The sequence below is a fragment of the Coregonus clupeaformis genome, unplaced genomic scaffold, assembly GCF_020615455.1.
Source record: "Coregonus clupeaformis isolate EN_2021a unplaced genomic scaffold, ASM2061545v1 scaf0124, whole genome shotgun sequence".
Taxonomy (NCBI): Eukaryota; Metazoa; Chordata; class Actinopteri; order Salmoniformes; family Salmonidae; genus Coregonus; species Coregonus clupeaformis.
Window position 1 is genome coordinate 306,759 of NW_025533579.1, and position 24,425 is coordinate 331,183.

Genomic DNA, 24,425 nt, shown 5'->3' on the forward strand with positions numbered 1-24,425 from the left:
TTACAATGACAGCCTAATTGTGCGCTGCCCTATGGGACTCCCAATCACAGCCAGATTGTGATACAGCCTGGAATTGAACCAGGGTCTGTAGTGACAGAGATGCAGTGCCTTAGACCGCTGCGCCACTCAGGAGCCCTGAAGTCACCATTAGCCTCATGGTGAAATCCCTGAGCAGTTTCCTTCCTCTCCAGCAACTGAGTTAAGAAAGACACCTGTATATATTTTTTACTTAACTAGCTAAATTGAGAATACATTATAATTTACAGCAATGACCTGGGGAATAGTTACAGGGGAGAGGAATGAGCCAATCAGAAGCTGGGGATGATTAGGTGGCCACGATGGGAATTTAGTCAGGACACCAGGGTTAACACCCCTACTCTTACAATAAGTGCCATGGGATCTCTAGTGACTACAGAGAGTCAAGACACCCATTTAACATCCCATCTGAAAGACAGCACCCTACACAAGGAAATTTCACTGCCCTGGGATACATTTTTTTGCAGACCCGAGGAAAGAGTGCCTCCTACTGGCCCTCCAACATCAACACCACATCTAGCAGCATCTGGTCTCCCATCCAGGGACTGACCAAGACTAAGCCTGCTTAACCTGAGGCAAGCCAGCAGTGGGATGCAGGGTGGTATGCTGCTGGCTTTTTGTAGTGACTGGGTGTATTGATACACCATGAAAAGTGTAATTAATAACTTCACCTTGTTCAAAAGGATATTCAACGTCTGCTTTTATTTTATTTTATTTTTTTACCCTCCTACCAATAGGTGTCCTTCTTTGCGAGGCATTGGAAAAACTCCCTGGTCTTTGTGGTTGAATCTGTGTTTGAAATTCACTGCTTGACTGAGGGACTTTACAGATATTCTGTGTGGGGTTTCAGAGATGAAGTAGTCATTCAAAAATCATGTTAAACACTATTATTGCACACAGAGTGACTCCATGCAACTTATTATTTTACATTTAGCAGACACTCTTATCCAGAGCGACTTACAGTTAGTGAGTGCATACATTTTTCATACTGGCCCCCCGTGGGAATGGAACCCACAACCCTGGCGTTACAAGCGCCATGCTCTACCAACTGAGCTACACGGCACTATTATGTGACTTGTTAAGCACATTTCTACTCCTAAAATGATTTAGGCTTGCCATAACAAAGGGGTTGAATACTTATTGACACAAGACATTTCAACTTTTCATTTTTAATTATGAAAATGTTTGGTAGTGTGTAGGCTAGTGACCAACAATCTAAATGTAATCCACTTTAAATTCAGGCTGTAACACAACAAAATGTGGAAAAAGTAAAGGGGTGTGAATACTTTCTGGAGGCACTGCATATGTTTTTAGACCTAATACCAGGTGGCAGCTTGGAATATGAAGGATTAAAGAAAGGATTAGGAGAGTGTATATGTTGTTATGATTGTGGGTTTGTCACCTGACATTATGACTCACCAAAGCAAACTGAGGATGCAATGTGGACTGGATCCTGTCCATCGGGGAAAGAGTTGCTTAGTGAACCAAGGTGATCTATGCATAGCAAACGAACACACACGCACACATGGGAGAGAATTTACACACTCCGTATAATGTGGCTGTCTAAGGACAATGTCATTAAGAGGACACCTCTGACAAAATAAATACTCAGCATAGGAAGGTGGTGGAGTACGGTAGCTACAGTAGACTTTTACAAATTACAAGATGAATAAAAGCACGACACTTATGAAAAATATCCTTAGGGAAATGTCCTTTGATAAGTACATAATCGATTCATTATCAATACCCAGCAATTGGAGAAATGTTCCCCGTTATTGACAGAAGACTATAGGCTCCTCCCCTACAGTGAAGCGGAATCGCTTGACGTTGAACCGCAGCCCCTTTCATTTCCAGCTTTGCAGATCTCCATTTTCTTCGGGCCAATATTCAGGAAAAGAGGAGAAAATACTTGGGAAAATGAATGAAGAATACGACGTTATCGTGCTGGGTACCGGACTGACGGTGAGAATAATTTTATCATGCAATTTCCTTCCTTTAATAATCTAAGCAATGCTCAGAGGCAATATGTTCCTTCGATTGCCACTTTGTGCGAGCTTTGCTAACCCGCTACGGCGCTAGCTAGCGTAGTTCAACTATCGGCTGGGCCTAATAGGCTAGCTAGCTAACTACTGTCAGTGGTCACGTCTGTCAATGTTTGCATTCACACTTAACTTTCGGTAGCTGGCTAGGTAGTTACTAATAGTTTTTACGTCATTTTAAGGTGGGTGCCTCAGTCTCATTCATGCATGCTGTTTATCAATCAAGTTGGAAAATTTAGCTAGCATTGGTAGCTAATTGGTTAGCATGATAGCTAGGTAATGACAGCTTTGTTTAGGCTAACGTGTCCCAGTTTGACAGTGTATTGTCCTTTAGTTTGAAAAAGTGTCCATATGCTCTCATGTTGAGTGTGATACAAAACTAGTGTAATTTTCGAGTTGGATAATAATTTATGTACCATCATCATGCGATGAAGCTTTATTCATGAGTGTTTGGATTTTTCTGTTTAACAGGCGGTGGTTTTGGTTTGTTTGGGGAGGAGATTCTCTCCGAGAGCAGTTTAGCTAGCTAACTAGTTAACTAATCAAACTGGTGTACCTATGATGGGTTAGTACACTGAACATAAATATATAAACAGAAATATAAACGCAACATGCAAACATTTCAAAGATTTTACTGAGTTACAGTTCATATAGGAAATCAGTCAATTTAAATAAATTCATTAGGCCCTAATCTATGGATTTCACATGACCCGGAATACAGATATGCATCTGTTGGTCTGGTGTGACCACCATTTGCCTCATGCAGTGCGACACATCTCCTTCACATAGTTGATCAGGCTGTTGATTGTGGCCTGTGGAATGATGTCCCACTCCTCTTCAATGGCTGTGTGAAGTTTTTGGATATTGGCAGGAACTGGAACGCGCTGTGCCTGTGGTACACGTCGGTCCAGAGCATCCCAAACATGCTCAATGGGTGACATGTCTGGTGAGTATGCAGGCCTTGGAAGAACTAGGACATTTTCAGCTTCCAGGAATTGTGTACAGATCCTTTACGAAATGGGGCTGTGCATTATCATGCTGAAACATGAGGTGATGGCGGTGGATGAATGGCACGAAAATGAAGTCGGTTACGACGCCGAACTGCAGTCAGGTCAAAACGACGAGCACGCAAATGAGCTTCCCCGAGACGGTTTCTGACAGTTTGTGCGGAAATTCTTCAGTCAGCATGCCAATTGTACGCTCCCTCAACTTGAGACATCTGTGGCATTGTGTTGTGTGACAAAACTGCACATTTTAGAGTGGCCTTTTCTTGTCCCCAGCACAAGGTACACCTGTGTAATGATCATGCTGTTTAAACAGCTTCTTGGTATGCTACACCTTTCAGTTGGATGGATTATCTTGGCAAAGGAGAAATGCTCACTAACGGGTGTAAACAAATTTGTGCACAAAATATGTGAAATAAGCTTTTTGTGCGTATGGAACATTTCTGGGTTATTTTATTTCAGCTCATGAAACATGGGACTAACACTATCATGTTGCGTTTTATATTTTTGTTCAGTATAAATAGCTAGCCAACTCAGTGTTTGTAAAATGATTGGGTAGTGAACAACAGCCACACCTGCAATTTCTGAACCTTACTCCACCAAACCCGAATGTAGCTAGCTAACGTTACTTAGCTCAGGATTTCCCAAACTCTGTCCTGCCCTAGCACTACACAGCTGACTCGAAAAATCAAAGCTTGATGATTTGATTATTTGAATCAGCTGTGTAGTGCCAGGGCAAAAACCAAAACGTGCAGGATATTCTGTCACGGATATTACTTTTCAAACATTTTGTAGCTAGCTCACAAGAACATGCATGGAAACATTGAGAGAACCAAAATGACTGATAGTATGTTGTTGCCACTGCTTTACTCAGCCGTAAAACACTCGGTTGAGGCATGACAGGAAAAACCTGTGATAGAATTTACTGTACTCTGAGGCCTCACTCAGATGATCTATTGACAGTTTCCTGTCTGTCTCGCATGTTTGACTCACGTGGGGGAGTGTTTTGTTAAAAATGACAGTTCAGCAATAGCGCACATGAAGACAATCATACTGTTGCATGGGAAACAATCCATTGCCAAGGTTTGACAGCAATTCACTTTCACTGATATAGGTCTATCTAGTTCCTTTAGTGTCAGTCACACTGACTGGCACATTCTAGGTTTACATAATTTAGGAATTCCATATTCCATCCAGGAATTGTGTGAAATCGTTCAGAATCCTGCGCAGTCACGTTTTGTGTAGACCACTCCAACAGGATGTGGCAGTCAGGAAGGCATTTTGGCTTGTCAGCGGTAGGGGTAGGCAGCCTGTCTGAGAGTGTTGGCTTTAGGGTTGGTGACTCCTGTGTTGTTTTAGCCTGCAGGTGGGTGTGGTTCGGTCACAGAGGAACCGAGAGTATAAGGCAAGTTTAAGTTCTGCAAAAGCCAGACAGGCCGTTGTCCGAGAGCTCTGAGGCATCACGTAGACGCCATTATACTATGATACAGTGGTATGATACGAGCGATAGGCTTAAGTCCAACTTCCTCTGATGCAGGTCAACCCTAGCAAGTATCCAGTTCTGTTTGGCATTTATTCAAGCATCTCCCTGCCCGCCACACAAGCTCCACACTGATTGTGGCACATGTGGTTCCTCTTTGTGGTTGAGAAAGACATGGTGGGGAAAGGAGAACTGGCTGTTCTGGGATATGCTTTTATTGTATGTATCCTCCTCCCTCTGCAGCTGGGGCCTAGCAAACATCCACCTCTAGTCTCCCCAACATCTGGGACTGGGCTGGGGGAGAGTTGGGGGGGATAGTGGTATCCTTGTCCACATGTCCCCTTACTAAAAGGATGAGGCCCAGGAGGGCATGGTCATCAATATTGTAGCCCCTCTTTTAACCACCACTGTTGGTTGTCATGTGATGTCATTTGAGAGTCCTGGCCAAGCGAACCTTTTTCTTGATAAAAGGATAGTAGAGGGTTGCAGTAGTAGATGAAACATGGAGGCGTTAGATTTAGGTAACAACTTTGAGTGTCATTCAATTAGAGCTAGGGAAGAAGATGAGGTGATGGTTCTAGTACTGTGTGTGTGGCCAGTGTACGGAATGACATTACAGATGCACTCTTCTTGCAGTCCAGATATTGGACCTTATGGAGCCACACATGAAGGAGTTGTGGGGAAATGTCAGCCAGAGTGGCACTGACACACACTGTCCCTCTGCCTTTCATATGACTGTGGCCTTTTGAACTTCAGAGTGCCGCCCAACACTTTACCGTCTTCAGAGTAGGCCTCAGTCAATCACTCATCATAAAAATCCACCTGCTTTTATAGGGCTGCTGTGTTAAAGATTTAACCATGAAATTTCCCCGCTCACTTCAATATATTTTATTGCTTGTGTTTGACTCTTCCTGCATTGAGGATTGGTCTCTTCCCATCTCTCCTTCAGCCTGAGGTTGTGATGACTAGGCTTCCCCCAGCAGAATGTCAGAGCCTATATTTATAAGGGATCGACACAGACAGCAGGGCTGCCTGAGTCACATGCCACTCCAAATTTTGTCTGGGAGGCATCCATAAAAAAAAAAAAAAGGAAAACGCAGCACTTTGCTGCTCCTGCTCCCAGGTGATTTTATTATAACAGCGTGTCAACCCTTAGGTCTTCATCAGGCATCCATATCCCAGGTGGGGGTGGATGGTCCTATAGGGGCAGTACTCAGTGACATCACTTCCTGAAACAGGAGGTAAAACTATATAACAGGTTCACAATATCAACATTTAATGTATAAAAATATGACCATAGACAAGGAATGTGATCAATATTTACAGTAACATACCTATACACAATATTCAATTAGGATTTTAAAAAAGCACACAATAATTTGGACATTTTGTAACTATAAAAACATTGTTAAGTCGAACTCCTCGTTAGGGCCAAGAGGAGACAGTGTGTTGAGCCTGTGGATCCAGAAAGATTCACTTTGAAGAAGTTTCCTCAATTTTTAGGCATCCATTTACTGCCATATATTGTTCAGGAAGTTACAGCACCTAAAAAAAAAATGGTTTTATTGTCACTCACCGGATAGAGAAATGTGTTGTTTTACAGGGTCAACCATAATAGAACAGCGCCCCTGGAGCAAATTGGGGTTAAGTGCCTTGATCAAGGACACATCGACAGGTTTTTGACCTTGACGGCTTGGGTATTCGAACCAGCTACCTTTTTCCTTACTGGCCCAACGCTCTAACCACTTGGCTATCTGCCGCCCTCCATGTATATTTAATGGATTTACAAAACAGTGATGGGAAACCAGGACAACTTACACCACCCAACCATATTGCGCATAAGTCTCCAGCCTTCCTCTGATTGTCTTCCTAAATGAATAGGGCATTATGAACAGCTTGCCTTCCCACATGGTCAAATTTAGATATTTGCAGAGGTATTTTTCTCTAATCCGAAATCCTCAAGGCACGTTTGGACTTTCAGTAACACTTCCTTTTATGGTGCCCTTTTCCCACAAAATGAATAAATCTGTAAATACTAATTGGTACTAAAATGGTAATTTGGTCATTATGGATGGAACATCAAAGGCAAGTTCCAAAGGCATTACTTGCACCTTTTCTAAAATGTCTTCTCTTTTATGAAACAGACATTCCTTATGTGCTTGTGCTAGCTTACCAGTCAGTGAGATGAGCACATGCTTCCACTGCGGATGTGCAGCGCAGGCAGTCCTGCATCTCTTTATTCTCTTGTTGAGTGACATCAAGGTGTCTCTCTGAAAGTGGACATTGATTTTTTTTCCCCTGAGAGACCTGAACGGTCAGTGCTTTTTTAGCTCAGTAAAAGTCCCAGTTTGTGTAACGTTTAGGCCCATGGTCTGAAAATGCAGTGTTCACATTACGGGTGGAGGACTGTACTTAACTGAAACCTAATAGTCTACAGGGTAAGTTAAAAATTAGCTTTACAGTGTCTTGAGGATGAGGAAATGGTACTGTCCTTACCTTAAACTTGCCCAGCCCCAGACAGACAGAGGGGTTGGTTAGGCTAGCATGGGGCAGGCTAGTGGGTAAGGGACCCTGTATCACCATGACGACGGGAACAGTAGGGCGGGGTGCTGTTTTTGTCCACCGGAGCCCTGTCCTAAATTGCCCCGATCTGAATGTGGCTGACTCTAGGGAGATGGAAACTAAAACAATAGCAACACCAGTGTCACTTCCTGTGACATAATGCATTCTGTAAGGCCCGGCTGCAATGTGCACCAGAAGTGTGGAATCATGACACTGTGCTGTGGTGTCCTGTGTTTGTCGTATTATTAGTAATTGTCAACACAATGTAGCCTATAAAATAGGCCACCCCCTCTCTCTCCATCAGACACAACCTGTCACCTCTTTTCCCCCCAATATAATACATCCGGCCAGCAGTACAGTACCAGGCAGCCCGTGATTCTTGACTAACTTAGGATAACTATTGCCTTGACAGAGGAACTCTAATCGCAGCCTAGCGCTGCAGAGGGAGAAACAGAAACCTGCTGATCGGCGGCTTGGTTGTCTGATCTAGCCTAGATTCCATATTTTAAATGGAGCGTGAGTTGAATTGGACGCTCAAACCTACTCCCCTCTCTGCATAGCTCCCCTCTTTAGCTTTAGCGCCCATTGCTAAAACCCTTTAGTTTGTGGTGACACTGTCAGTACAGACTGCCTCTACCCTAAAATGACAAACAGAGAATGTTAAATAGAGTTCTGTGTTCTAGATTCTGGAATCAATCCCTACTGTTAATAAGAACCAGGCTGGAGATCTTACTGAATTAACTCTGACTCTGGTCCCACCAGCCCCCCTCCCCCCTCCTCCACTGCCCTCTTATCAAAAGTAGCCAACACACACACCAGAACTGAGGCCATCTTCAGTCACAGCCTTAGCAGGTCCTGGCAGTTAGGCTACATAAGTCTACTCTCCCAGAAGATTAATCAGTAGATTTCATGTTTGTCTGTTGTGCCAAATCAATCCTCTTTTTATGAAATTCCTTCTTATTAGGCTAAATGATTGCTTACACTATATAATCAGTGTTAATCCATTTTAAGTACAAAGCCTCATGTTTCCTTGTCTAGTGTGAAATGTGAGGCTTTTAGTGCATTTTCTGCCGTAACGAAACCGTGACTGTCTGTGCGTCTGCCATTATGAAACACAATCCTATCTGGAAAAATATTGAAACCAACAATACAATCTCAAACATGAAAATCAATATCTAGGATTTCATTATCATTCCAAATGTTTGACCTGTGCAATATTGGCCACTATCCAGGTTTAAGTGATTTGTGACGCTCAAACCCCTCTCCTTCCTGTCTGTCGTCCAATAGGAATGCATCCTGTCAGGGATCATGTCGGTGAAGGGGAAGAAGGTCCTGCACATGGACCGGAACTCCTACTACGGGGCAGAGAGTGCCTCCATCACTCCCCTGGAGGATGTAAGTAAACCTCTGACCTCTACAGCTTGACCTCTGAGGCACTGACCTCTAAGACTAACCTCGACAGGGCCTACAAGACGTAAACAAAGACTGCAACATTCTCTTACACAACCTAACAGGCAGGATGCCTACACCCAGAAATGTTTGTAACCGTATGAATCTGAATGACGAGGCATGAGAAAGAGAACAAAGAACCTAGTCATACTAATCTTAATATCCTTAAAGGGCTGACAACACATGATCAATATAGTCAGTTGCTGCTTATATATGCACTCTGTTGTATTCCTCGTGGCTAAAATGCTGCTTCAACAAAATGGCAAATGATTCTCCCTTTTAGCTGTATAAGCGCTTCAGTCTCCCAGGCGCCCCACCGGAGTCCATGGGAAAAGGCCGGGACTGGAACGTGGACCTCATCCCTAAGTTCCTCATGGCCAATGGTAAACACTAATCACCACTTCTTATGTATTATATTAACTAGGGCCAGGAGTTTTCCAGACCATGTCACCAGACAAGGAAAAACTCTGGGCCTTAGTTAAAACACTTCATCCTTGGTCTCAGGGGCAAAGAAGGGATGAATACCAAAAATGTGATTCTGGAATGTTCAGTGGTTGTCGTGGTCATAGTTGATAGTGCGACTGATCCTGTTGCCTAGCAATGATTGGATGTGGTTGACAGAGGATGAGGCAACAGAGAGAGCTTTCAATTTGAAGCCTAATGAAGCTGCATATGTAAAAGGGTTTTGAATTGAATTGTATTCTCCTAACCTGTCTGGGAAAGGTAACACTGATTTGTGGATCTGTCTCACCTGTGCAGGTCAGTTGGTCCGCATGCTGCTGATTACACAGGTGACGCGCTACCTGGACTTCAAGGTGATCGAAGGCAGCTTCGTCTACAAGAAGGGCAGCATCTACAAAGTGCCCTCCACCGAGACCGAGGCCCTGGCATCCAGTGAGTGGTACAGGGGGACTATGGGAAATAGAGGAGAGGTTGGGTTTTTATGTCCGATAAGCTCAGGCTTACTGAATGCAGAGTTAACTTTTAATAAAGGCTAATATCCATCCAGCTTACAGCAGTCTAAAACAGTGAATTGATGACCTATCAAAATGTCTTACTGTCTTCACAAGTGTAACCCAAATGTCTTCTTACTGTTTCTGTATTGTCTTGCTTTTCAGCTCTCAATCATGTAGATAATTAGCTACCCCTGAATAGCACAACTCTCTCCCTTACAGGTCTGATGGGGCTGTTTGAGAAACGGCGCTTCAGGAAGTTCCTGGTTTTCGTGGCTAACTTCGACGAAAACGACCCCAAGACCATGGAGGGCGTGGACCCCAACAAGACGACGATGAGGGACGTGTTCAAGAAGTTTGACCTGGGCCAGGACGTCATCGACTTCACAGGACACTCACTCGCCCTCTACCGGACAGACGAGTGAGTCACCTGCATCATCTTATTGGCTGAGCTAGAGATGGAAGGTGTTTGGCCATTTTGGGGTCAACTAAAAATGATGAGTTCCAGGTCGTTTTGTTTGCAGTTGCACTACATTGATTATCAGATTTCACAATGCCTGGATTAGGATATAGCAATATTCTGGAATTACACCGTTATGATACTCTTAGATGACATGGCAGCCTCACAAGCACAGGGTGTCAAAGATAGTCATTGTATTTTCCAGTCTTTCAAGAAACATGGTTGTATATTCAAAGAAAGCACTGGATTCATACTTGTCTTTCCCCTCTCTCTCAGGTACCTGGACCTGCCTTGCATGGACTCGCTAAACAGGATCAAGCTGTACAGTGAGTCTCTGGCCAGATACGGCAAGAGTCCGTACCTCTACCCCCTCTACGGCCTGGGGGAGCTGCCCCAAGGGTTTGCCAGGTAAAGCTCACCTCAACTCTGATCTCTAACCTCTCATTTTCCATCTAGCTGCCTTTTTGTTTCATTCTTGTTTTGGCTTGTTGACATTGACTATGCAAAAAAAAGTTTGGCTCATTTGAATCCAAACAAATACAATGTTCACCAGTATGCCCAATGATTACTTCTTGTTTTGTTGTTGGACTGTTAGAATTTAGATGGGTCTTTTCAATTCATATAAAAGGGTGCTAGTCCATGAAATTATACAATAGAATTCTGAACCGTGTGCTTGTAGTTAAAATGGACATTAAGAGAATTGAACATGCTTTACAGAATCTCTTCCTCTCGTTCTCTCCCTCCCGTAGACTAAGTGCTATCTATGGAGGAACCTACATGCTGAACAAGCCCATTGAGGAGATCGTCATGGAGGATGGAAAAGTAGTGGGAGTCAAGTCTGAGGGAGAGGTAAGAATCTTGTTATTTCTCCCCAGCTTATATAGAGGCCATACTCTGAGGACTAAAGGAAGGCATGTGTAAACAAAGCATAATCTTAAGGCTAATACTTAACCTCTCCCCCCCTCAGATCGCCCGCTGCAAGCAGCTGATCTGCGATCCCAGCTATCTAATGGACCGCACCACCAAGGTGGGTCAGGTGATCCGGGTTATCTGCATCATGAACCACCCCATCAAGAACACCAGCGACGCCAACTCCTGCCAGATCATCATCCCCCAGAACCAGGTCAACAGGAAGCATGGTGAGCCCCGCTGCAGGAAGTGACATCACCACGCAAGGCCCCTATGGAAAGAATACATGTGATTTTATAAATCGAACATGAGGGACCATCTTCACACTCAACTACCCAATTGAAGTACTCTACATAAGACTAAGATGATAGTAAGATCACGTAGCAGGCATAAAAGAAACGCCTGAGCGGGGTCCCCATATCCGGTTTTAAGGGGAAAAGGAAGCTAGGTTGAAGCTACTGTATCCCTGAACTGTTTTTTTCTAGTTATTCTGATCCCGCTGAGGGTGAGATGATAGTGAATCAAATTAATCTTTGAAGGGTGCCATGGACCTAACCGTATCACTGCCCCAAATCACACCCATCTCGGACAAAGAGTGAGATATTGAATTTGCTGATCTCTTTTTTTGCAGATATCTACGTGTGCATGATCTCCTATACTCATAATGTGGCAGCACAGGGGAAGTATGTGGCCATCGTCAGCACCACGGTGGAGACGGACAACCCTGAGATGGAGGTCAAACCAGCCATGGACCTGCTGGAGCCTGTCGAGCAGAAGTACGAGCCTCATCGCTATACTGTTGATGTTGGATGTCTCCCACTAGTCTTAACTACGGTCATGTTGATGTGACTTTGTCATTTCTCTCTGCAGGTTTGTGAGCATCAGTGACCAGTACGCACCAACTGACATGGGTGCTGAAAGCCAGGTGGGTCCATTACTTCTGGTTTTTGCTGCTTACCCCAGTCAATCCAAAAATACAATTATTGCTTTTCTTGTTTGCCTGTGTTTAACCATCGTTTTCTTTTTGTTGGCGTAGATCTTCATGTCCCGTACCTACGACGCTACCACCCACTTCGAGACCACCTGCGATGACATCAAGGACATCTACAAGCGGATGACGGGAACAGAATTTGACTTTGCCGAGATGGAGCGCAAGAAAAACGACATCTTCGGCGACGCAGCTGACCAGTAGAGAAACAAGCGAGTCTGCAACACTCGTGAATATCAGATGTTTTCCGTTGACAGCTGAAATCTAAAAAAAAATAAGGAAAACCGTACAAAAATATAGATAAATGGGCTGGCTGATGATCCAAGTAAATGTTTTGCCCATTACGGAAGTTCACAATATATATAAAGTTATAATATAGCATTGCTGGAAAAGGGGGCCAGATGGGAGTTATGCTTTTTATAATCACATTCAGACGTTGTTGCACTGAACATTGGTATACATACACCCTTCATTCTTCATAATGTAACTAACTGATAATTTTCTCTCCTGGGTGAGGGCGTTTAGTCCAAAGATGCCAAATCAATTGATCAATCAAAAGAACAGTACCACAGTGTAGTATTTTAAGTGTGGGAGGGTCAAATCTATTTTGTTCAACTACCGAAAATAACACAACCATGTAAAAGCATAAGTGTTTTGGGGACGTGAATCATGATTTGTGATCAGATCAGTTGTATTTTTCTTGTCAGGTGTTTTCGTTGTTGTGAGGGAGGTAAGTGAGTGGCTTGGCTTGTTCCGGTTATAATGAAGCACTATTCCTAACAGGCCGTAACAACAAAAGGGTTTGGCCAGCAAAGCTTCATTTGGCCACCAATAACCATGTGAGGGAGAAAGAGGAAGCTTTTAATTGTTTCCGTGACCAGCTAATATATATACCCCATCGATTGTGATTGGGGTGCCTTGTTTTCATTTATCAGCCCCCTTGTCCTAGTGGCTCATTTCCAGCCTCTAGTAGCCAGCCCTGGGCAAGGCATCTTACTGTACCTAGGCCAAGCCACTGAACGAGCAAGTATAGTCCAGCAAGAAGGCAAACTACCTGGACCTGTTTGAAGCAGCTTGAGTAACCATAATGTCATAGACTATTCTTTCCTTTACTATTAAAAATGAACAGACCCGAGCAGACTGAAGCAGGTTGGGGATTTGTGTTAAAGTTGACTAATTGCTTTAAAAGGACCAAATGTCTACTATGGCAGTATTGATATGACAAGGGCCCTGTTTAAATGTCATCAATATAAAAAAAAGATTACAAAAAGATGGTGCTCAAATGATTTCTGTACTGCAAAGTAAAAAATAACTTGTGAAAAAACAAAAGTAATTGTTGTCCTTATTCAGTAGTGAGTTGATGAGAATAGGGGAGGCAGGTAGCTTGGTGGTTAAGAGCGTTGTGCCAGTAACCGAAAGGTCGCTGGTTCTAATCCCCGAGCCGACTAGGTGAAAAATCTGTCGACGTGCCCTTGAGCAAGGCACTTATCCAGAGCGACTTACAGGAACAATTAGCTCCTGTAAGTCGCTCTGGATAAGAGCATCTGCTAAATGACTAAAATGTAAATGTAATATTGCTGTCTGATGGGCTTTTATGTGGTCATTTGAGTATCAGGAGCTTTGCCTTTGAAACTTCCTCTTTAATACTATTTTATGATATCAACATAAACTGTCTGCTGAAGCATCTATGAACTTTGCACTGAAGAGGACCTTTGAGTTATTCATTGATGCAGGACTAAAAACATAGACAAGAACAGTCTGATTTGTGTGACAAAGACCATCCTTTAATGAAGTGCAAAGATTACTCTGGATTTGATGAATTCCTGTATTGGCTGGTTGGTATCATATTAATATGGCTGCATATTTGTAACTGTTTTAATGTGTAATGGTAAAATGCACTGTTAACATGGCATGTCCACAAAATCAAAAAGCTCCTACAACATGGTAGGTAAATACGTACTTCCAAGTCCTAAGTAATTCACAAGCTTAGAACTACAACTCCCAGAAGCCTCTGCTGATCCCTGTCACTATCATAACATATATCGTCACATGGACGCTGTTCCTATAAATAAACCCAGTGCACTCATGTTGATTTTGTTATCTGTCACGCTAATATTTATCGATGGAAAATCCTGCAATAATGGAAATGACAGCTGCACGGCGTTCGAACTTTGGAGATATTGGTGAGTCTTCGATTTGGGAAAACTGGTTATCAACTTTTCAATCTGACCTACATACATTCAAATTATGGACGGTAAAGTGGTAAATGTAAATACGTTTGCTTTTATTCATTGCCCAACAATGTTCAGTGGATGAACGCATAATTGCGCAACAAATGCCTAAATACGCAACCGGTCGCGTTTGAGCCAGAGCCTCTCCCCTTCCTACTAGGGTTTTGGGCAGACCGAACCGCGTTGCATGAGGCCGCGTCCTTAGGCAGGGCCCTTCAAGTGAAACAGCTGATTGAGGATGGAACAGCTGTAAACATGGTGACAGTAGACAACATCACTCCGCTTCATGACGCTTGCATCCAGGGACATCCAAACTGTGCCCGACTGCTACTAGATGCAGGGGCTCAGGTGAGACAGCTAGGGCTAAATATATAGAGCTGTAGAACGATAATGACACATTTCATATTGGGTAGCAGGAGACACCAATACACCTACAGCATGTGTAGCAGTAGTGGTCCCCTCCATCTATCTCTCTATTCCTTCCTCTATACCCCCTCTCCCCCAGGTGGACGTGAGGACCATCCATGGCAGCACTCCTCTCTGTAACGCCTGTGCTGCAGGGAGCCTGGAGTGTGCAAAGATGCTGCTGGAACATGGAGCCAAAGTCAACCCCTCCCTCACAGCACTCACTGCCTCTCCCCTGCATGAGGCCTGCATTAAGGGTAAGACTGGGGCATGATGAGGGGGTATATGACTGGGGAAATAGTGATAAGACAGGGTCAGGTGGACTGGAGGAGGGAAAAAACAGGGCAAGAGAGGGAAGACTGACCAGGATAGGAGGGAAGAGACTGGTGGAATGGGTTTTTAGAAGGAGAGGTAAAAGGACTTGAGAGGACTGGAGGAAGAGCTAAGATGAGGCGATAAGGGGCGAGTGAGGTAGGAGTGCAAGAGAAGGGGTGGGTGTGAGGAGGATTCACCGTATGTGTATAGATACAGTGGGGGAAAAAAGTATTTAGTCAGCCACCAAAGTTCTCCCACTTAAAAAGATGAGAGGCCTGTAATTTTCATCATAGGTACACGTCAACTATGACAGACAAAATGAGAAAAAGAAATCCAGAAAATCACATTGTACAATTTATTTGCAAATTATGGTGGAAAATAAGTATTTGGTCAATAACAAAAGTTTCTCAATACTTTGTTATATACCCTTTGTTGGCAATGACACAGGTCAAACGTTTTCTGTAAGTCTTCACAAGGTTTTCACACACTGTTGCTGGTATTTTGGCCCCTTCCTCCATGCAGATCTCCTCTAGAGCAGTGATGTTTTGGGGCTGTCGCTGGGCAACACGGACTTTCAACTCCCCTCCAAAGATTTTCTATGGGGTTGAGATCTGGAGACTGGCTAGGCCACTCCAGGACCTTGAAATGCTTCTTACGAAGCCACTCCTTCGTTGCCCGGGCGGTGTGTTTGGGATCATTGTCATGCTGAAAGACCCAGCCACGTTTCATCTTCAATGCCCTTGCTGATGGAAGGAGGTTTTCACTCAAAATCTCACGATACATGGCCCCATTCATTCTTTCCTTTACACGGATCAGTTGTCCTGGTCCCTTTGCAGAAAAACAGCCCCAAAGCATGATGTTTCCACCCCCATGCTTCACAGTAGGTATGGTGTTCTTTGGATGCAACTCAGTATTATTTGTCCTCCAAACACGACGAGTTGAGTTTTTACCAATATTTTGGTTTCATCTGACCATATGATATTCTCCCAATCCTCTTCTGGATCATCCAAATGCACTCTAGCAAACTTCAGACGGGCCTGGACATGTACTGGCTTAAGCAGGGGGACACGTCTTGCACTGCAGGATTTGAGTCCCTGGCGGCGTAGTGTGTTACTGATGGTAGGCTTTGTTACTTTGGTCCCAGCTCTCTGCAGGTCATTCACTAGGTCCCCCCGTGTGGTTCTGGGATTTTTGCTCACCATTCTTGTGATCATTTTGACCCCACGGGGTGAGATCTTGCGTGGAGCCCCAGATCGAGGGAGATTATCAGTGGTCTTGTATGTCTTCCATTTCCTAATAATTGCTCCCACAGTTGATTTCTTCAAACCAAGCTGCTTACCTATTGCAGATTCAGTCTTCCCAGCCTGGTGCAGGTCTACAATTTTGTTTCTGGTGTCCTTTGACAGCTCTTTGGTCTTGGCCATAGTGGAGTTTGGAGTGTGACTGTTTGAGGTTGTGGACAGGTGTCTTTTATACTGATAACAAGTTCAAACGGGTGCCATTAATACAGGTAACGAGTGGAGGACAGAGGAGCCTCTTAAAGAAGAAGTTACAGGTCTGTGAGAGCCAGAAATCTTGCTTGTTTGTAGGTGACCAAATACTTATTTTCCACCATAATTTGCAAATAAATTCATTAAAAATCCTACAATGTGATTTTCTGGAGAAAAAAAATTCTCAATTTGTCTGTCATAGTTGACGTGTACCTATGATGAAAATTACAGGCCTCTCTCATCTTTTTAAGTGGGAGAACTTGCACAATTGGTGGCTGACTAAATACTTTTTTCCCCCACTGTATGTGTGAGTCCTTCATATCTAATGAAACCGTTTCGTATCTGTCTATATACTTTAGGTAATGCAGATATAGCGAGGCTAATGATAGCACATGGAGCCTTGCTAGAGGCCTTTGACCTCCAGTTCGGTACCCCGCTACATGCTGCCTGTGCCAAGGAGCATGTGGACTGTGCCAGGGTGCTGCTCAAAGCAGGTGAGGATGGGGACGAAGAGGGAAACATTGTCTCAGGCGACTGCTGTATTCATATCAATGGCTCTGTATGACTATACAGTGTTTATGAATACGTTTTACATACAAGTATTTGTTATACTGAGCGGACACTGGAATTTCATTTACAAATCTGCCACTAAGCCACATTTTCCAGAGAAAATGTAATATCGACTGTAAACAGAATGTGTTTTCTGTCCAGGTGCCAAGGTGAATGCAGCTAAGTTCCATGAGACGGCTCTCCACCATGCTGCCAGAGTAGAGATGGTGGACATGATTGAGTTACTGGTGGACTTTGGAGGCAATGTGTATGTCACAGACAATGACAACAAAAAGCCCATAGACTACACCAAGCCTGGCTCTCCCACTGAACAATGCTTACAGTATTATGAAAGTAAGTCTTGAGGCAATAATATTTTCCATTTGGGATTCCATCCCTTATGTGACTTTCGTTAGAGTCATTGTGCCTGTGATTATCTCCAGGTACTCCTCTGAGTCTGCAGCAACTTAGCAGAGTGGCTCTGAGGATGTTGCTGGGTACCAGAGCTCTGGAGGTCGTAGGTCAACTGAACATATCTCAACGTACCATCAGCTACATTCTCTGTGAGACATGAGGGGTGCTGATGCTGCCTTATTATGAACTGAATCATGGATGGATTCCCAAAGGAATATCAGGAAAAGTAGAAAGCGTGAATACTAAGCTGGGACATCTCATCTTCTTCTGCATATGTTTTGCTTACTGTGGGACACACCTACAATATGATGGGATTCATTACTGTGTTATAAGCAGTAACAATAAATTGTACAATACATTTCAAGAAGGCCTGCTACAATTATGTTATAATATGCTATACAGATTATCCCTTGTTTTAGTATGGTTAGGGAAAATAAAGCCAAACAACTTCAGTCCTCTACTTTTGCAGTAATATTATTATTTTGACAAAACATTTGCACTACAACTCCCAGCATGCCCACAAACGCACGCATCAAAGGTCATGTCAAAACAAGTCACGTGATGTGTCAGTGCCGCATGTAAACACAGCTCAAATGTGTTTACTTCTCGTGGGACGTAATTTACAGTTTTTCAACATAAAACGGGATTTGACCAAATTATGGAGGTTGAAACTGCCAGACCATACTTCTTTGGAGACATAGGTGCGTATGAAAGCATTTCGGCTCCTTGAAATTGTATGCTAGCTAGCATTCATTTGCATGCCATAGCTAGTTAATTAACGTTAGCTAGCAAGCATGTGTTCATGATATAACAGCAACGTAAACCAGCTACATATGTGCCATGTTGTGTTTTAGTCTATATAGATTGTCAAGTAAAGGTTTACGATGGCAAAATGTGATGTCAATACCAGAGACTATCTAGCATGCACTCACCTAGCGCCGGCTGATTATAATAATATGCCATTTAGCAGACGCTTTTATCCAAAGCGACTTACAGTCATGTGCGCATACATTTTTACGTATGGGTGGTCCCGGGGATCGAACCCACTACCCTGGCGTTACAAGCGCCTGCTCTACCAATTGAGCTACAGAGTACCATATGTATTCTCTTGCTGTTTGCTCTCTGGCTGTTGACTGTGTGGCTTGCCCCAGGCTGCTGGTCGGAGAGGACCGAGGTGCACAAGGCGGCTTCTGACGGACATGTTGCCCAGCTGCAGCAGCTCATCCAGAGCGGAGCCTCCGTCAACATAGTGGCTGTGGACTCCATCACCCCCCTCCATGAGGCATGTGAAAGGGGGCAGACCCAGTGTGTCAGGCTGCTACTGGATGCTGGAGCACAGGTGAGACTGTCACTAAGTTGAGGGAGAGAGAGATAAGAGAAATATCAGCAATACATGAGGCAGGATAGCCATATGACTAAGAAGAATACAGGATTGTCAACCCACACTCTAGTCATATCGCAGGAGAAAGGTGTGACCCAGACTCAACACAGGTTAAAGATAGAGACAAGAGAAAGTAATTTGTCCTTTACAGGTAGTTAGGATATGTATAATGGCTGTGTTGTTCTGTAGGTGGATGCCCGTAACACGGACGGTAGCACCCCTCTGTGTGAGGCCTGCTCGGTCGGGAGCTTTGACTGTGTGAGGATGCTGCTGGAGCATGGGGCCAAGGTGAACCCCACCCTCTCTTCCCGGACCACCTCACCCCTACACGAAGCCTGCATGGGGGGTAAGTGTGTGACAGGTGTAGAATGAGTGTGCATCAAGATTGTTTGAGAACGGGTGACAGTCTGTTCTTGTGTCTCAGGTAATGCTGACGTTGTGAAGATCATGATCGCTAAAGGTGCCAGTCTGGAGGCATATGACCTGTACTATGGGACCCCACTACATGTGGCATGTGCCAACGAACACACAGACTGTGTCAAGGCGCTACTCAACGCAGGTCAGCATTAGAGAATAGTCTAGAGAATAGCACTATCTAACAACAAATGATCTGATTGTGAAGAAGAAGATCACAATGACGATAAACCTGAATAGAGAATAAATCCCTGGGTTTGAGGTCCCAACTCTGGAGTGCACCTTTAGTAATAACCTCTTTTGTGTGTCATTTGCTTTCTCAGCTGCCAAAGTGAATTATGCTCGGCTGCACAAGACGGCCCTGCACCATGCTGCTAAAGTGAAGAGTGTAGACATGATCGACCTGCTGGTGGAGTTTGGGGCGAACGTCTAGGCCAAAGACAAAAAGAATAAGAAGCCCATTGACTACATTGAACCCGGCTCTCCCGCTGCACTCTGCTTAGAGTTTTATGAAAGTAAGTCACAGTGTGAGAGAGGTTTTTATACTATAGTTACCAGTTATAAGCAATAGACATGTACTGCACCCATATGTTTTATTGGATTTCTAAGCAATGTCACATTGTCACCAGTAGGTGGTGCCCATTGCTCATAATTTAGGATAAAAAAGTAACAGGTAGTGGAAAAGTAAATAATGAAAATAAAAACTTGATGATGTTGATCATGTTGAACCCATCAAAAACAGCTGTTTGAACACTTCTTAATTGGTACACAATACTTGGGTGAAGGTAGATTAAATTTCTTCCTGGTACGGGACCTCTTATGTGTGTATGCACGTGCACATTTCCTTTTTAATTATAGATTGACATATACAGTAGAATCCCTATTAATTGAATATGATCTCTGTGGTTCTAGTAGTAAAGATTTGTCATTTAACTTAACTAAAATGTATTACCTTTTAATGTGGCATAAACACAACCAGTCATGATGTTTTCATCTGATGTCAAACCATAAAAGGCTCATGTAGGCTACACTCACGCACGTTTGTCCGCTCACAAATGAATTCCAGCACCAAACAGTGATCTGTGCACCCCCCATTTTATGAATGGAAAGAAACATCTGTTAAAACACCAAAAAGTGTAATGACATTCTACGATTGTCATTGTGCCTACACTTGTAGCCTGAATTGATGCGTCTACTTGTAGCCTGAATTGAGGTCAGCGTGCATGTCTTGGCCAGTCGTCTCTACCTTGGAAAAAATTTCAGTGTTCTCGTCGAACCACACCGCATTTTGAAACCACCCATTTTCAAGTTCATTCGCTCATTTTTCATGCGGCTGACGTGGTCATGATAAAAATGTTGTAAAAGCCTACAGTTTTCTTGTCATTTTGTTTTAATTATTGTGATAGGCTCATGTTTTACCGGTACGGCATATCCCCACTATTTCTTTTTTTGGGACTCAATACCGGACCGTACAAGCTTACTTTAACCCCTGACGATACTCAGTCTTACGTCAGAAAGATATTTCTCCAGTATTTTTAACATAGGCTAAGTCCATCTGTCCTGTCCCTCAAGTTAATGTCTCTCCTACTCATGTTCCCTGGGGCTCATCAATTATTACTGGTCTATAACATTCAGCTAAGCTACGGGTCGGTAACTGACGATGAGACCCAAACCCAGACAGATTCCTCTGCCACAGAGCCACTCGTGGAATGTGCGACCAGGTCTGTGTGAGAAGCCACACAGCAACAGTATCCTAGGCATCAGACACCTCTTGGGAGGAAAAACTTAAATGTTATTTTATGAAGTGCAAGGACATTGTGACATACAGCTTTAAACATTTGCTCAACACATGTTTTATTGAGTCCTATTGTTGAGTTATGCAAGCAAACTACAACATAAAATCACTGCTCAGAAGCTCCAGTCTTTAAAGATACTAAAGAGGACACATATCTCTGACTGTGTATTGACACTTGAATACTCTATTTCTGTGTTCTATATGTTGTGGATAGAGCCTACATCTCCCATAAACCCTTGTGATTGTCTGCCTGTAGGTACTCCATTGAGTCTGCAGCAGCTGAGCAGAGTGGCCCTGAGGACAATGCTGGGTATCAGAGCTCTGGAGGTCGTAGTTCAACTGGACATACCAAAGCAAATCATTAGCTTCCTCTGTTACCACTGACCCTGACACCATTATCTTACTAAGGAGAAGGAAGGAAGCTCAGAGACTGAAACCTTTCAATCAAACATCACAATTATCAAAATGCTACAGTCTGAACCTTAGATACCACTAGATTAGATGCATAAAAATAATATGCATACAGCAAAGCACAGGTTTCCAAATGTACAAACCAACAGTCTTTTTAAGCGGAGCACTTTTCTCTTTGATGTCTTCAGAATGTGTGCCATATCAACACATTAGATACATATTTAAATAACAAGCATAGGAGGTTTTAATGGGGACTTTTCAGATACATTTTATTCTTAGAGCTTCCATATCTTGTAAACCTACATAAGGCCCTCAGGGAAAACAGGGAAGAGGGGGAGAGGAGAAAAGAAATGGAGGAGAGGAAGTGATTTTGGCAGCTTATCCTGTCCACTCTGCAACACCAGCTGTGGACACTACACCAGCATCTTAGTCGCCATGACAATGCAGCAGCAACACAACCGTTAGCAACACGTCCCAGATCTCCGATACATCCTCAGGAATGAGAAACGGTGTTGCAGCAGGAGGATGAGCAGCGTTCCTGTTGACACTCTCCAGATGACACAGTGTATCCCAGATTCCTCCCTGACATCGGAACGGAAACCACACCTGACAACTGGATGTGTTTGAGTCGGACGTTGTGGAATCCAGGCAACAGAGAAGCACCATGGAAAACTATCCTGCTTTTTTACTGTTAGCGTCTCTGATCTGTTGCATCCGCTATAGCTGAAATGTCCCAGACCTGAATACATTGTCTGTTTTTGGGGTGTGGGATGAGGGTGATGTATGGATTCCTCAGAGTTACACGATGTCTCTTTGGACACTGTATTGGTACTGTTGTTGTTTGACATAATCCATCTTAATAATGGGAACAGAGAAATATGTCTGTTATTATCAACATGAAGTCTATGTAAGGCAATGTGCATTAATCACAAAGTGTGTTTATAAAAGATGATGACCTATTTAATCTCACCCCTCTGGGCACACTACCTAATTTCAGTGTGGATATTTGGGTAATATTTGGTTGAGACGTTAATCAATGAGATTACAACCTATATTAACCCACTCAAAAAGACAGCCAAAAGTTAGTTGAATTTCTAATGTTTTATCACTGCTTTCAATCATCTAAATTCCAATGGAAAAACAATGTATATTTTTGGTTTAGTTGTCACCCAAATGTTTATCACTGCGTTTCAACCATTTAAAAGCACAGCAAAGCTCAAATGAGAATGCAATGTCAGATATTGATATATCACTGTGCTTAATCTAATAGCAGAACCAAATTACCTGTATTGCAGTTGAGATTACATTAAAAGTACATGGGTGCAAGAGATAAATGCTGTTTGAGATTCTGTGCAGATTATTACAGCAATTGTGAAGATCTCCACAGACCTGCGATGACCTATGCATTGCTATCTTGCACATGCACGCTTTATATGATTACAGTAACCTCCAAATGGTTGTGTATGTGTTACTCATTTTTTTTGTTTGGATGTTACATTCATTTTTAAGATAGACTATTTACTGTATTACGAAAGTAATATTGAATTGTGTTTTGTTGACATCACAACCAAATATCAAAATTTAAAGGAGATTTATATTCAGCTTTGATAGTTCCATCTGAGCCATTGACTTAGTCTGAATTTACTTCCAGTTTGTCTACAAATTAATAATTGCTATGTTGGATTCACGTCTCGATCTCAACCAAAAGTCGAGGTTATAGAATAGGACTAAATCAGACTTTAAATGCACTTTAAATAAAGTTTGATTTGATTTTATGCTATTCTTCAACTTAGATTTTAGGTCGAGATGGAGACATGAATCCAAGATATACATTTTTTATTTGTAGACAAACTGGAATTAAAGCCAGACTAAGTCAGTGGCACAGATGGAACTATCCAATAAAAATATACATCTCCTTCAGATGTTGATATTTGGTTGTGTTCACAACCAAACACAATTCAATATCACTGAATATCAATACATTTGAAATCAACCAGAGCTCGAAACCCTAGGCCTATTGTATTGTCTATTGTTAGTTGAATTCTGGGTTGAATTCAAACAATTGCTGTTGATGAATTTGCAAATGCCTTATAGGCCTAAATAGCATCATTGTTGATTAATAAAGTATGGGCACATTTCATTTGCTCTGTTAAACCTAGCCTTTGGAATGACTTCGATAGCAACAGTGAATCTATTTCTATAATCATTCTCATGATCGCACATTGGTAATAGTCAGTGACAAATATCATAGCTAATCTGGGCTGGGCTTGGTTAAAACCTTGTATGGGAGACCAAAGGGTAGCTGTAGATTATCAATGCTCCAGTAGGAGGTGCTACCCAGCCTATTGTTTTAGTTTTTTTGATAGTGGATGTAACATTTGAAATCTGACCTTAGTTTAAAGTTACAAATTCAACATATTTTGTCTATGTTGAAATTTGGTTACCATGATGACAATCCTGTGGTTGAAATGTCACCCTCAAAACAACAGTTTACATTGACTTTTTTCAAAACTAATGTATTTTCCACATAGATTCCACGTCACAATACGTTGACAAATTACTTTGAAACAACACTGATAATAATTTAGGTAATCTTGCCCCAGTCCAAAGTACAGCGCAAGTGACTATCCTCTCAGACAAAACATCTGTTTAACCCATTTTGTGAACTGTCAAGTTTTTATAAGCAATGAATGCACTCGAAAGCAAATATCTTAAGCCAGTAACATCAATAAGCTCTTGCAGCCCCCCCCCCATTCAGCCTCTCTTCCAAATCTGTGATGAGACAGCATGTCTGTTGGACTATTGAGTAAACAATATATCTGTGTCAAGTGTTAAGGTTGTTAGATCATCGCTTTCGGCATACGAGAGCTTTTTACCATGACAGGGATCTATTTGGAACTGTTTTCTGAGGAAACAACGCGGCCTCATCCATTACCGTCTTAACCGTTCAGAACACATCCATAAATAAACTCAGGAGCAGAAATAGCTGGAGCCCTCCCTGTTCACATGAAGGAACGAGGATAAATATCCTCTATAAAAAGCTTGTTAAAATAACTGACCACAGTTCAGAAGGGATCTGCTACTGCTAAGTCTCAAAATAGGCTGACCATGTAGATGATGGTTTAAAAGCATTTTTCTCA

The 24,425-nt window shown here is 42.9% G+C and overlaps 3 protein-coding genes across 3 annotated transcripts; all 3 read left to right on the forward strand.

Annotated features, from left to right (window-relative positions):
- Positions 1–1,852: 1,852 nt before the first annotated feature.
- LOC121548576 (rab GDP dissociation inhibitor beta-like) lies at positions 1,853–13,209 on the forward strand. Its single transcript, XM_045213552.1, has 11 exons — positions 1,853–1,998; positions 8,409–8,516; positions 8,854–8,953; positions 9,330–9,464; positions 9,746–9,944; positions 10,260–10,391; positions 10,733–10,832; positions 10,951–11,122; positions 11,524–11,668; positions 11,763–11,817; positions 11,929–13,209. Exons 1-11 carry the CDS (start codon positions 1,954–1,956, stop codon positions 12,082–12,084), a joined length of 1,347 nt encoding a protein of 448 aa, XP_045069487.1. The 5' UTR covers positions 1,853–1,953; the 3' UTR covers positions 12,085–13,209.
- Positions 13,210–13,380: 171 nt separating this feature from the next.
- On the forward strand, positions 13,381–17,744 carry LOC121548559 (ankyrin repeat and SOCS box protein 13). The gene is made up of 6 exons (XM_041860031.2): positions 13,381–14,063; positions 14,272–14,459; positions 14,617–14,773; positions 16,681–16,815; positions 17,033–17,224; positions 17,314–17,744. The coding sequence occupies exons 1-6, from the start codon at positions 14,003–14,005 to the stop codon at positions 17,442–17,444; spliced, it is 864 nt and encodes a 287-aa protein (XP_041715965.1). The 5' UTR covers positions 13,381–14,002; the 3' UTR covers positions 17,445–17,744.
- An 84-nt stretch (positions 17,745–17,828) lies between these two features.
- LOC121548566 (ankyrin repeat and SOCS box protein 13-like) lies at positions 17,829–23,425 on the forward strand. The gene is made up of 6 exons (XM_045213553.1): positions 17,829–17,985; positions 18,436–18,623; positions 18,855–19,011; positions 19,090–19,224; positions 19,403–19,594; positions 21,131–23,425. Exons 1-5 carry the CDS (start codon positions 17,943–17,945, stop codon positions 19,510–19,512), a joined length of 633 nt encoding a protein of 210 aa, XP_045069488.1. The 5' UTR covers positions 17,829–17,942; the 3' UTR covers positions 19,513–19,594; positions 21,131–23,425.
- Positions 23,426–24,425: the final 1,000 nt, after the last annotated feature.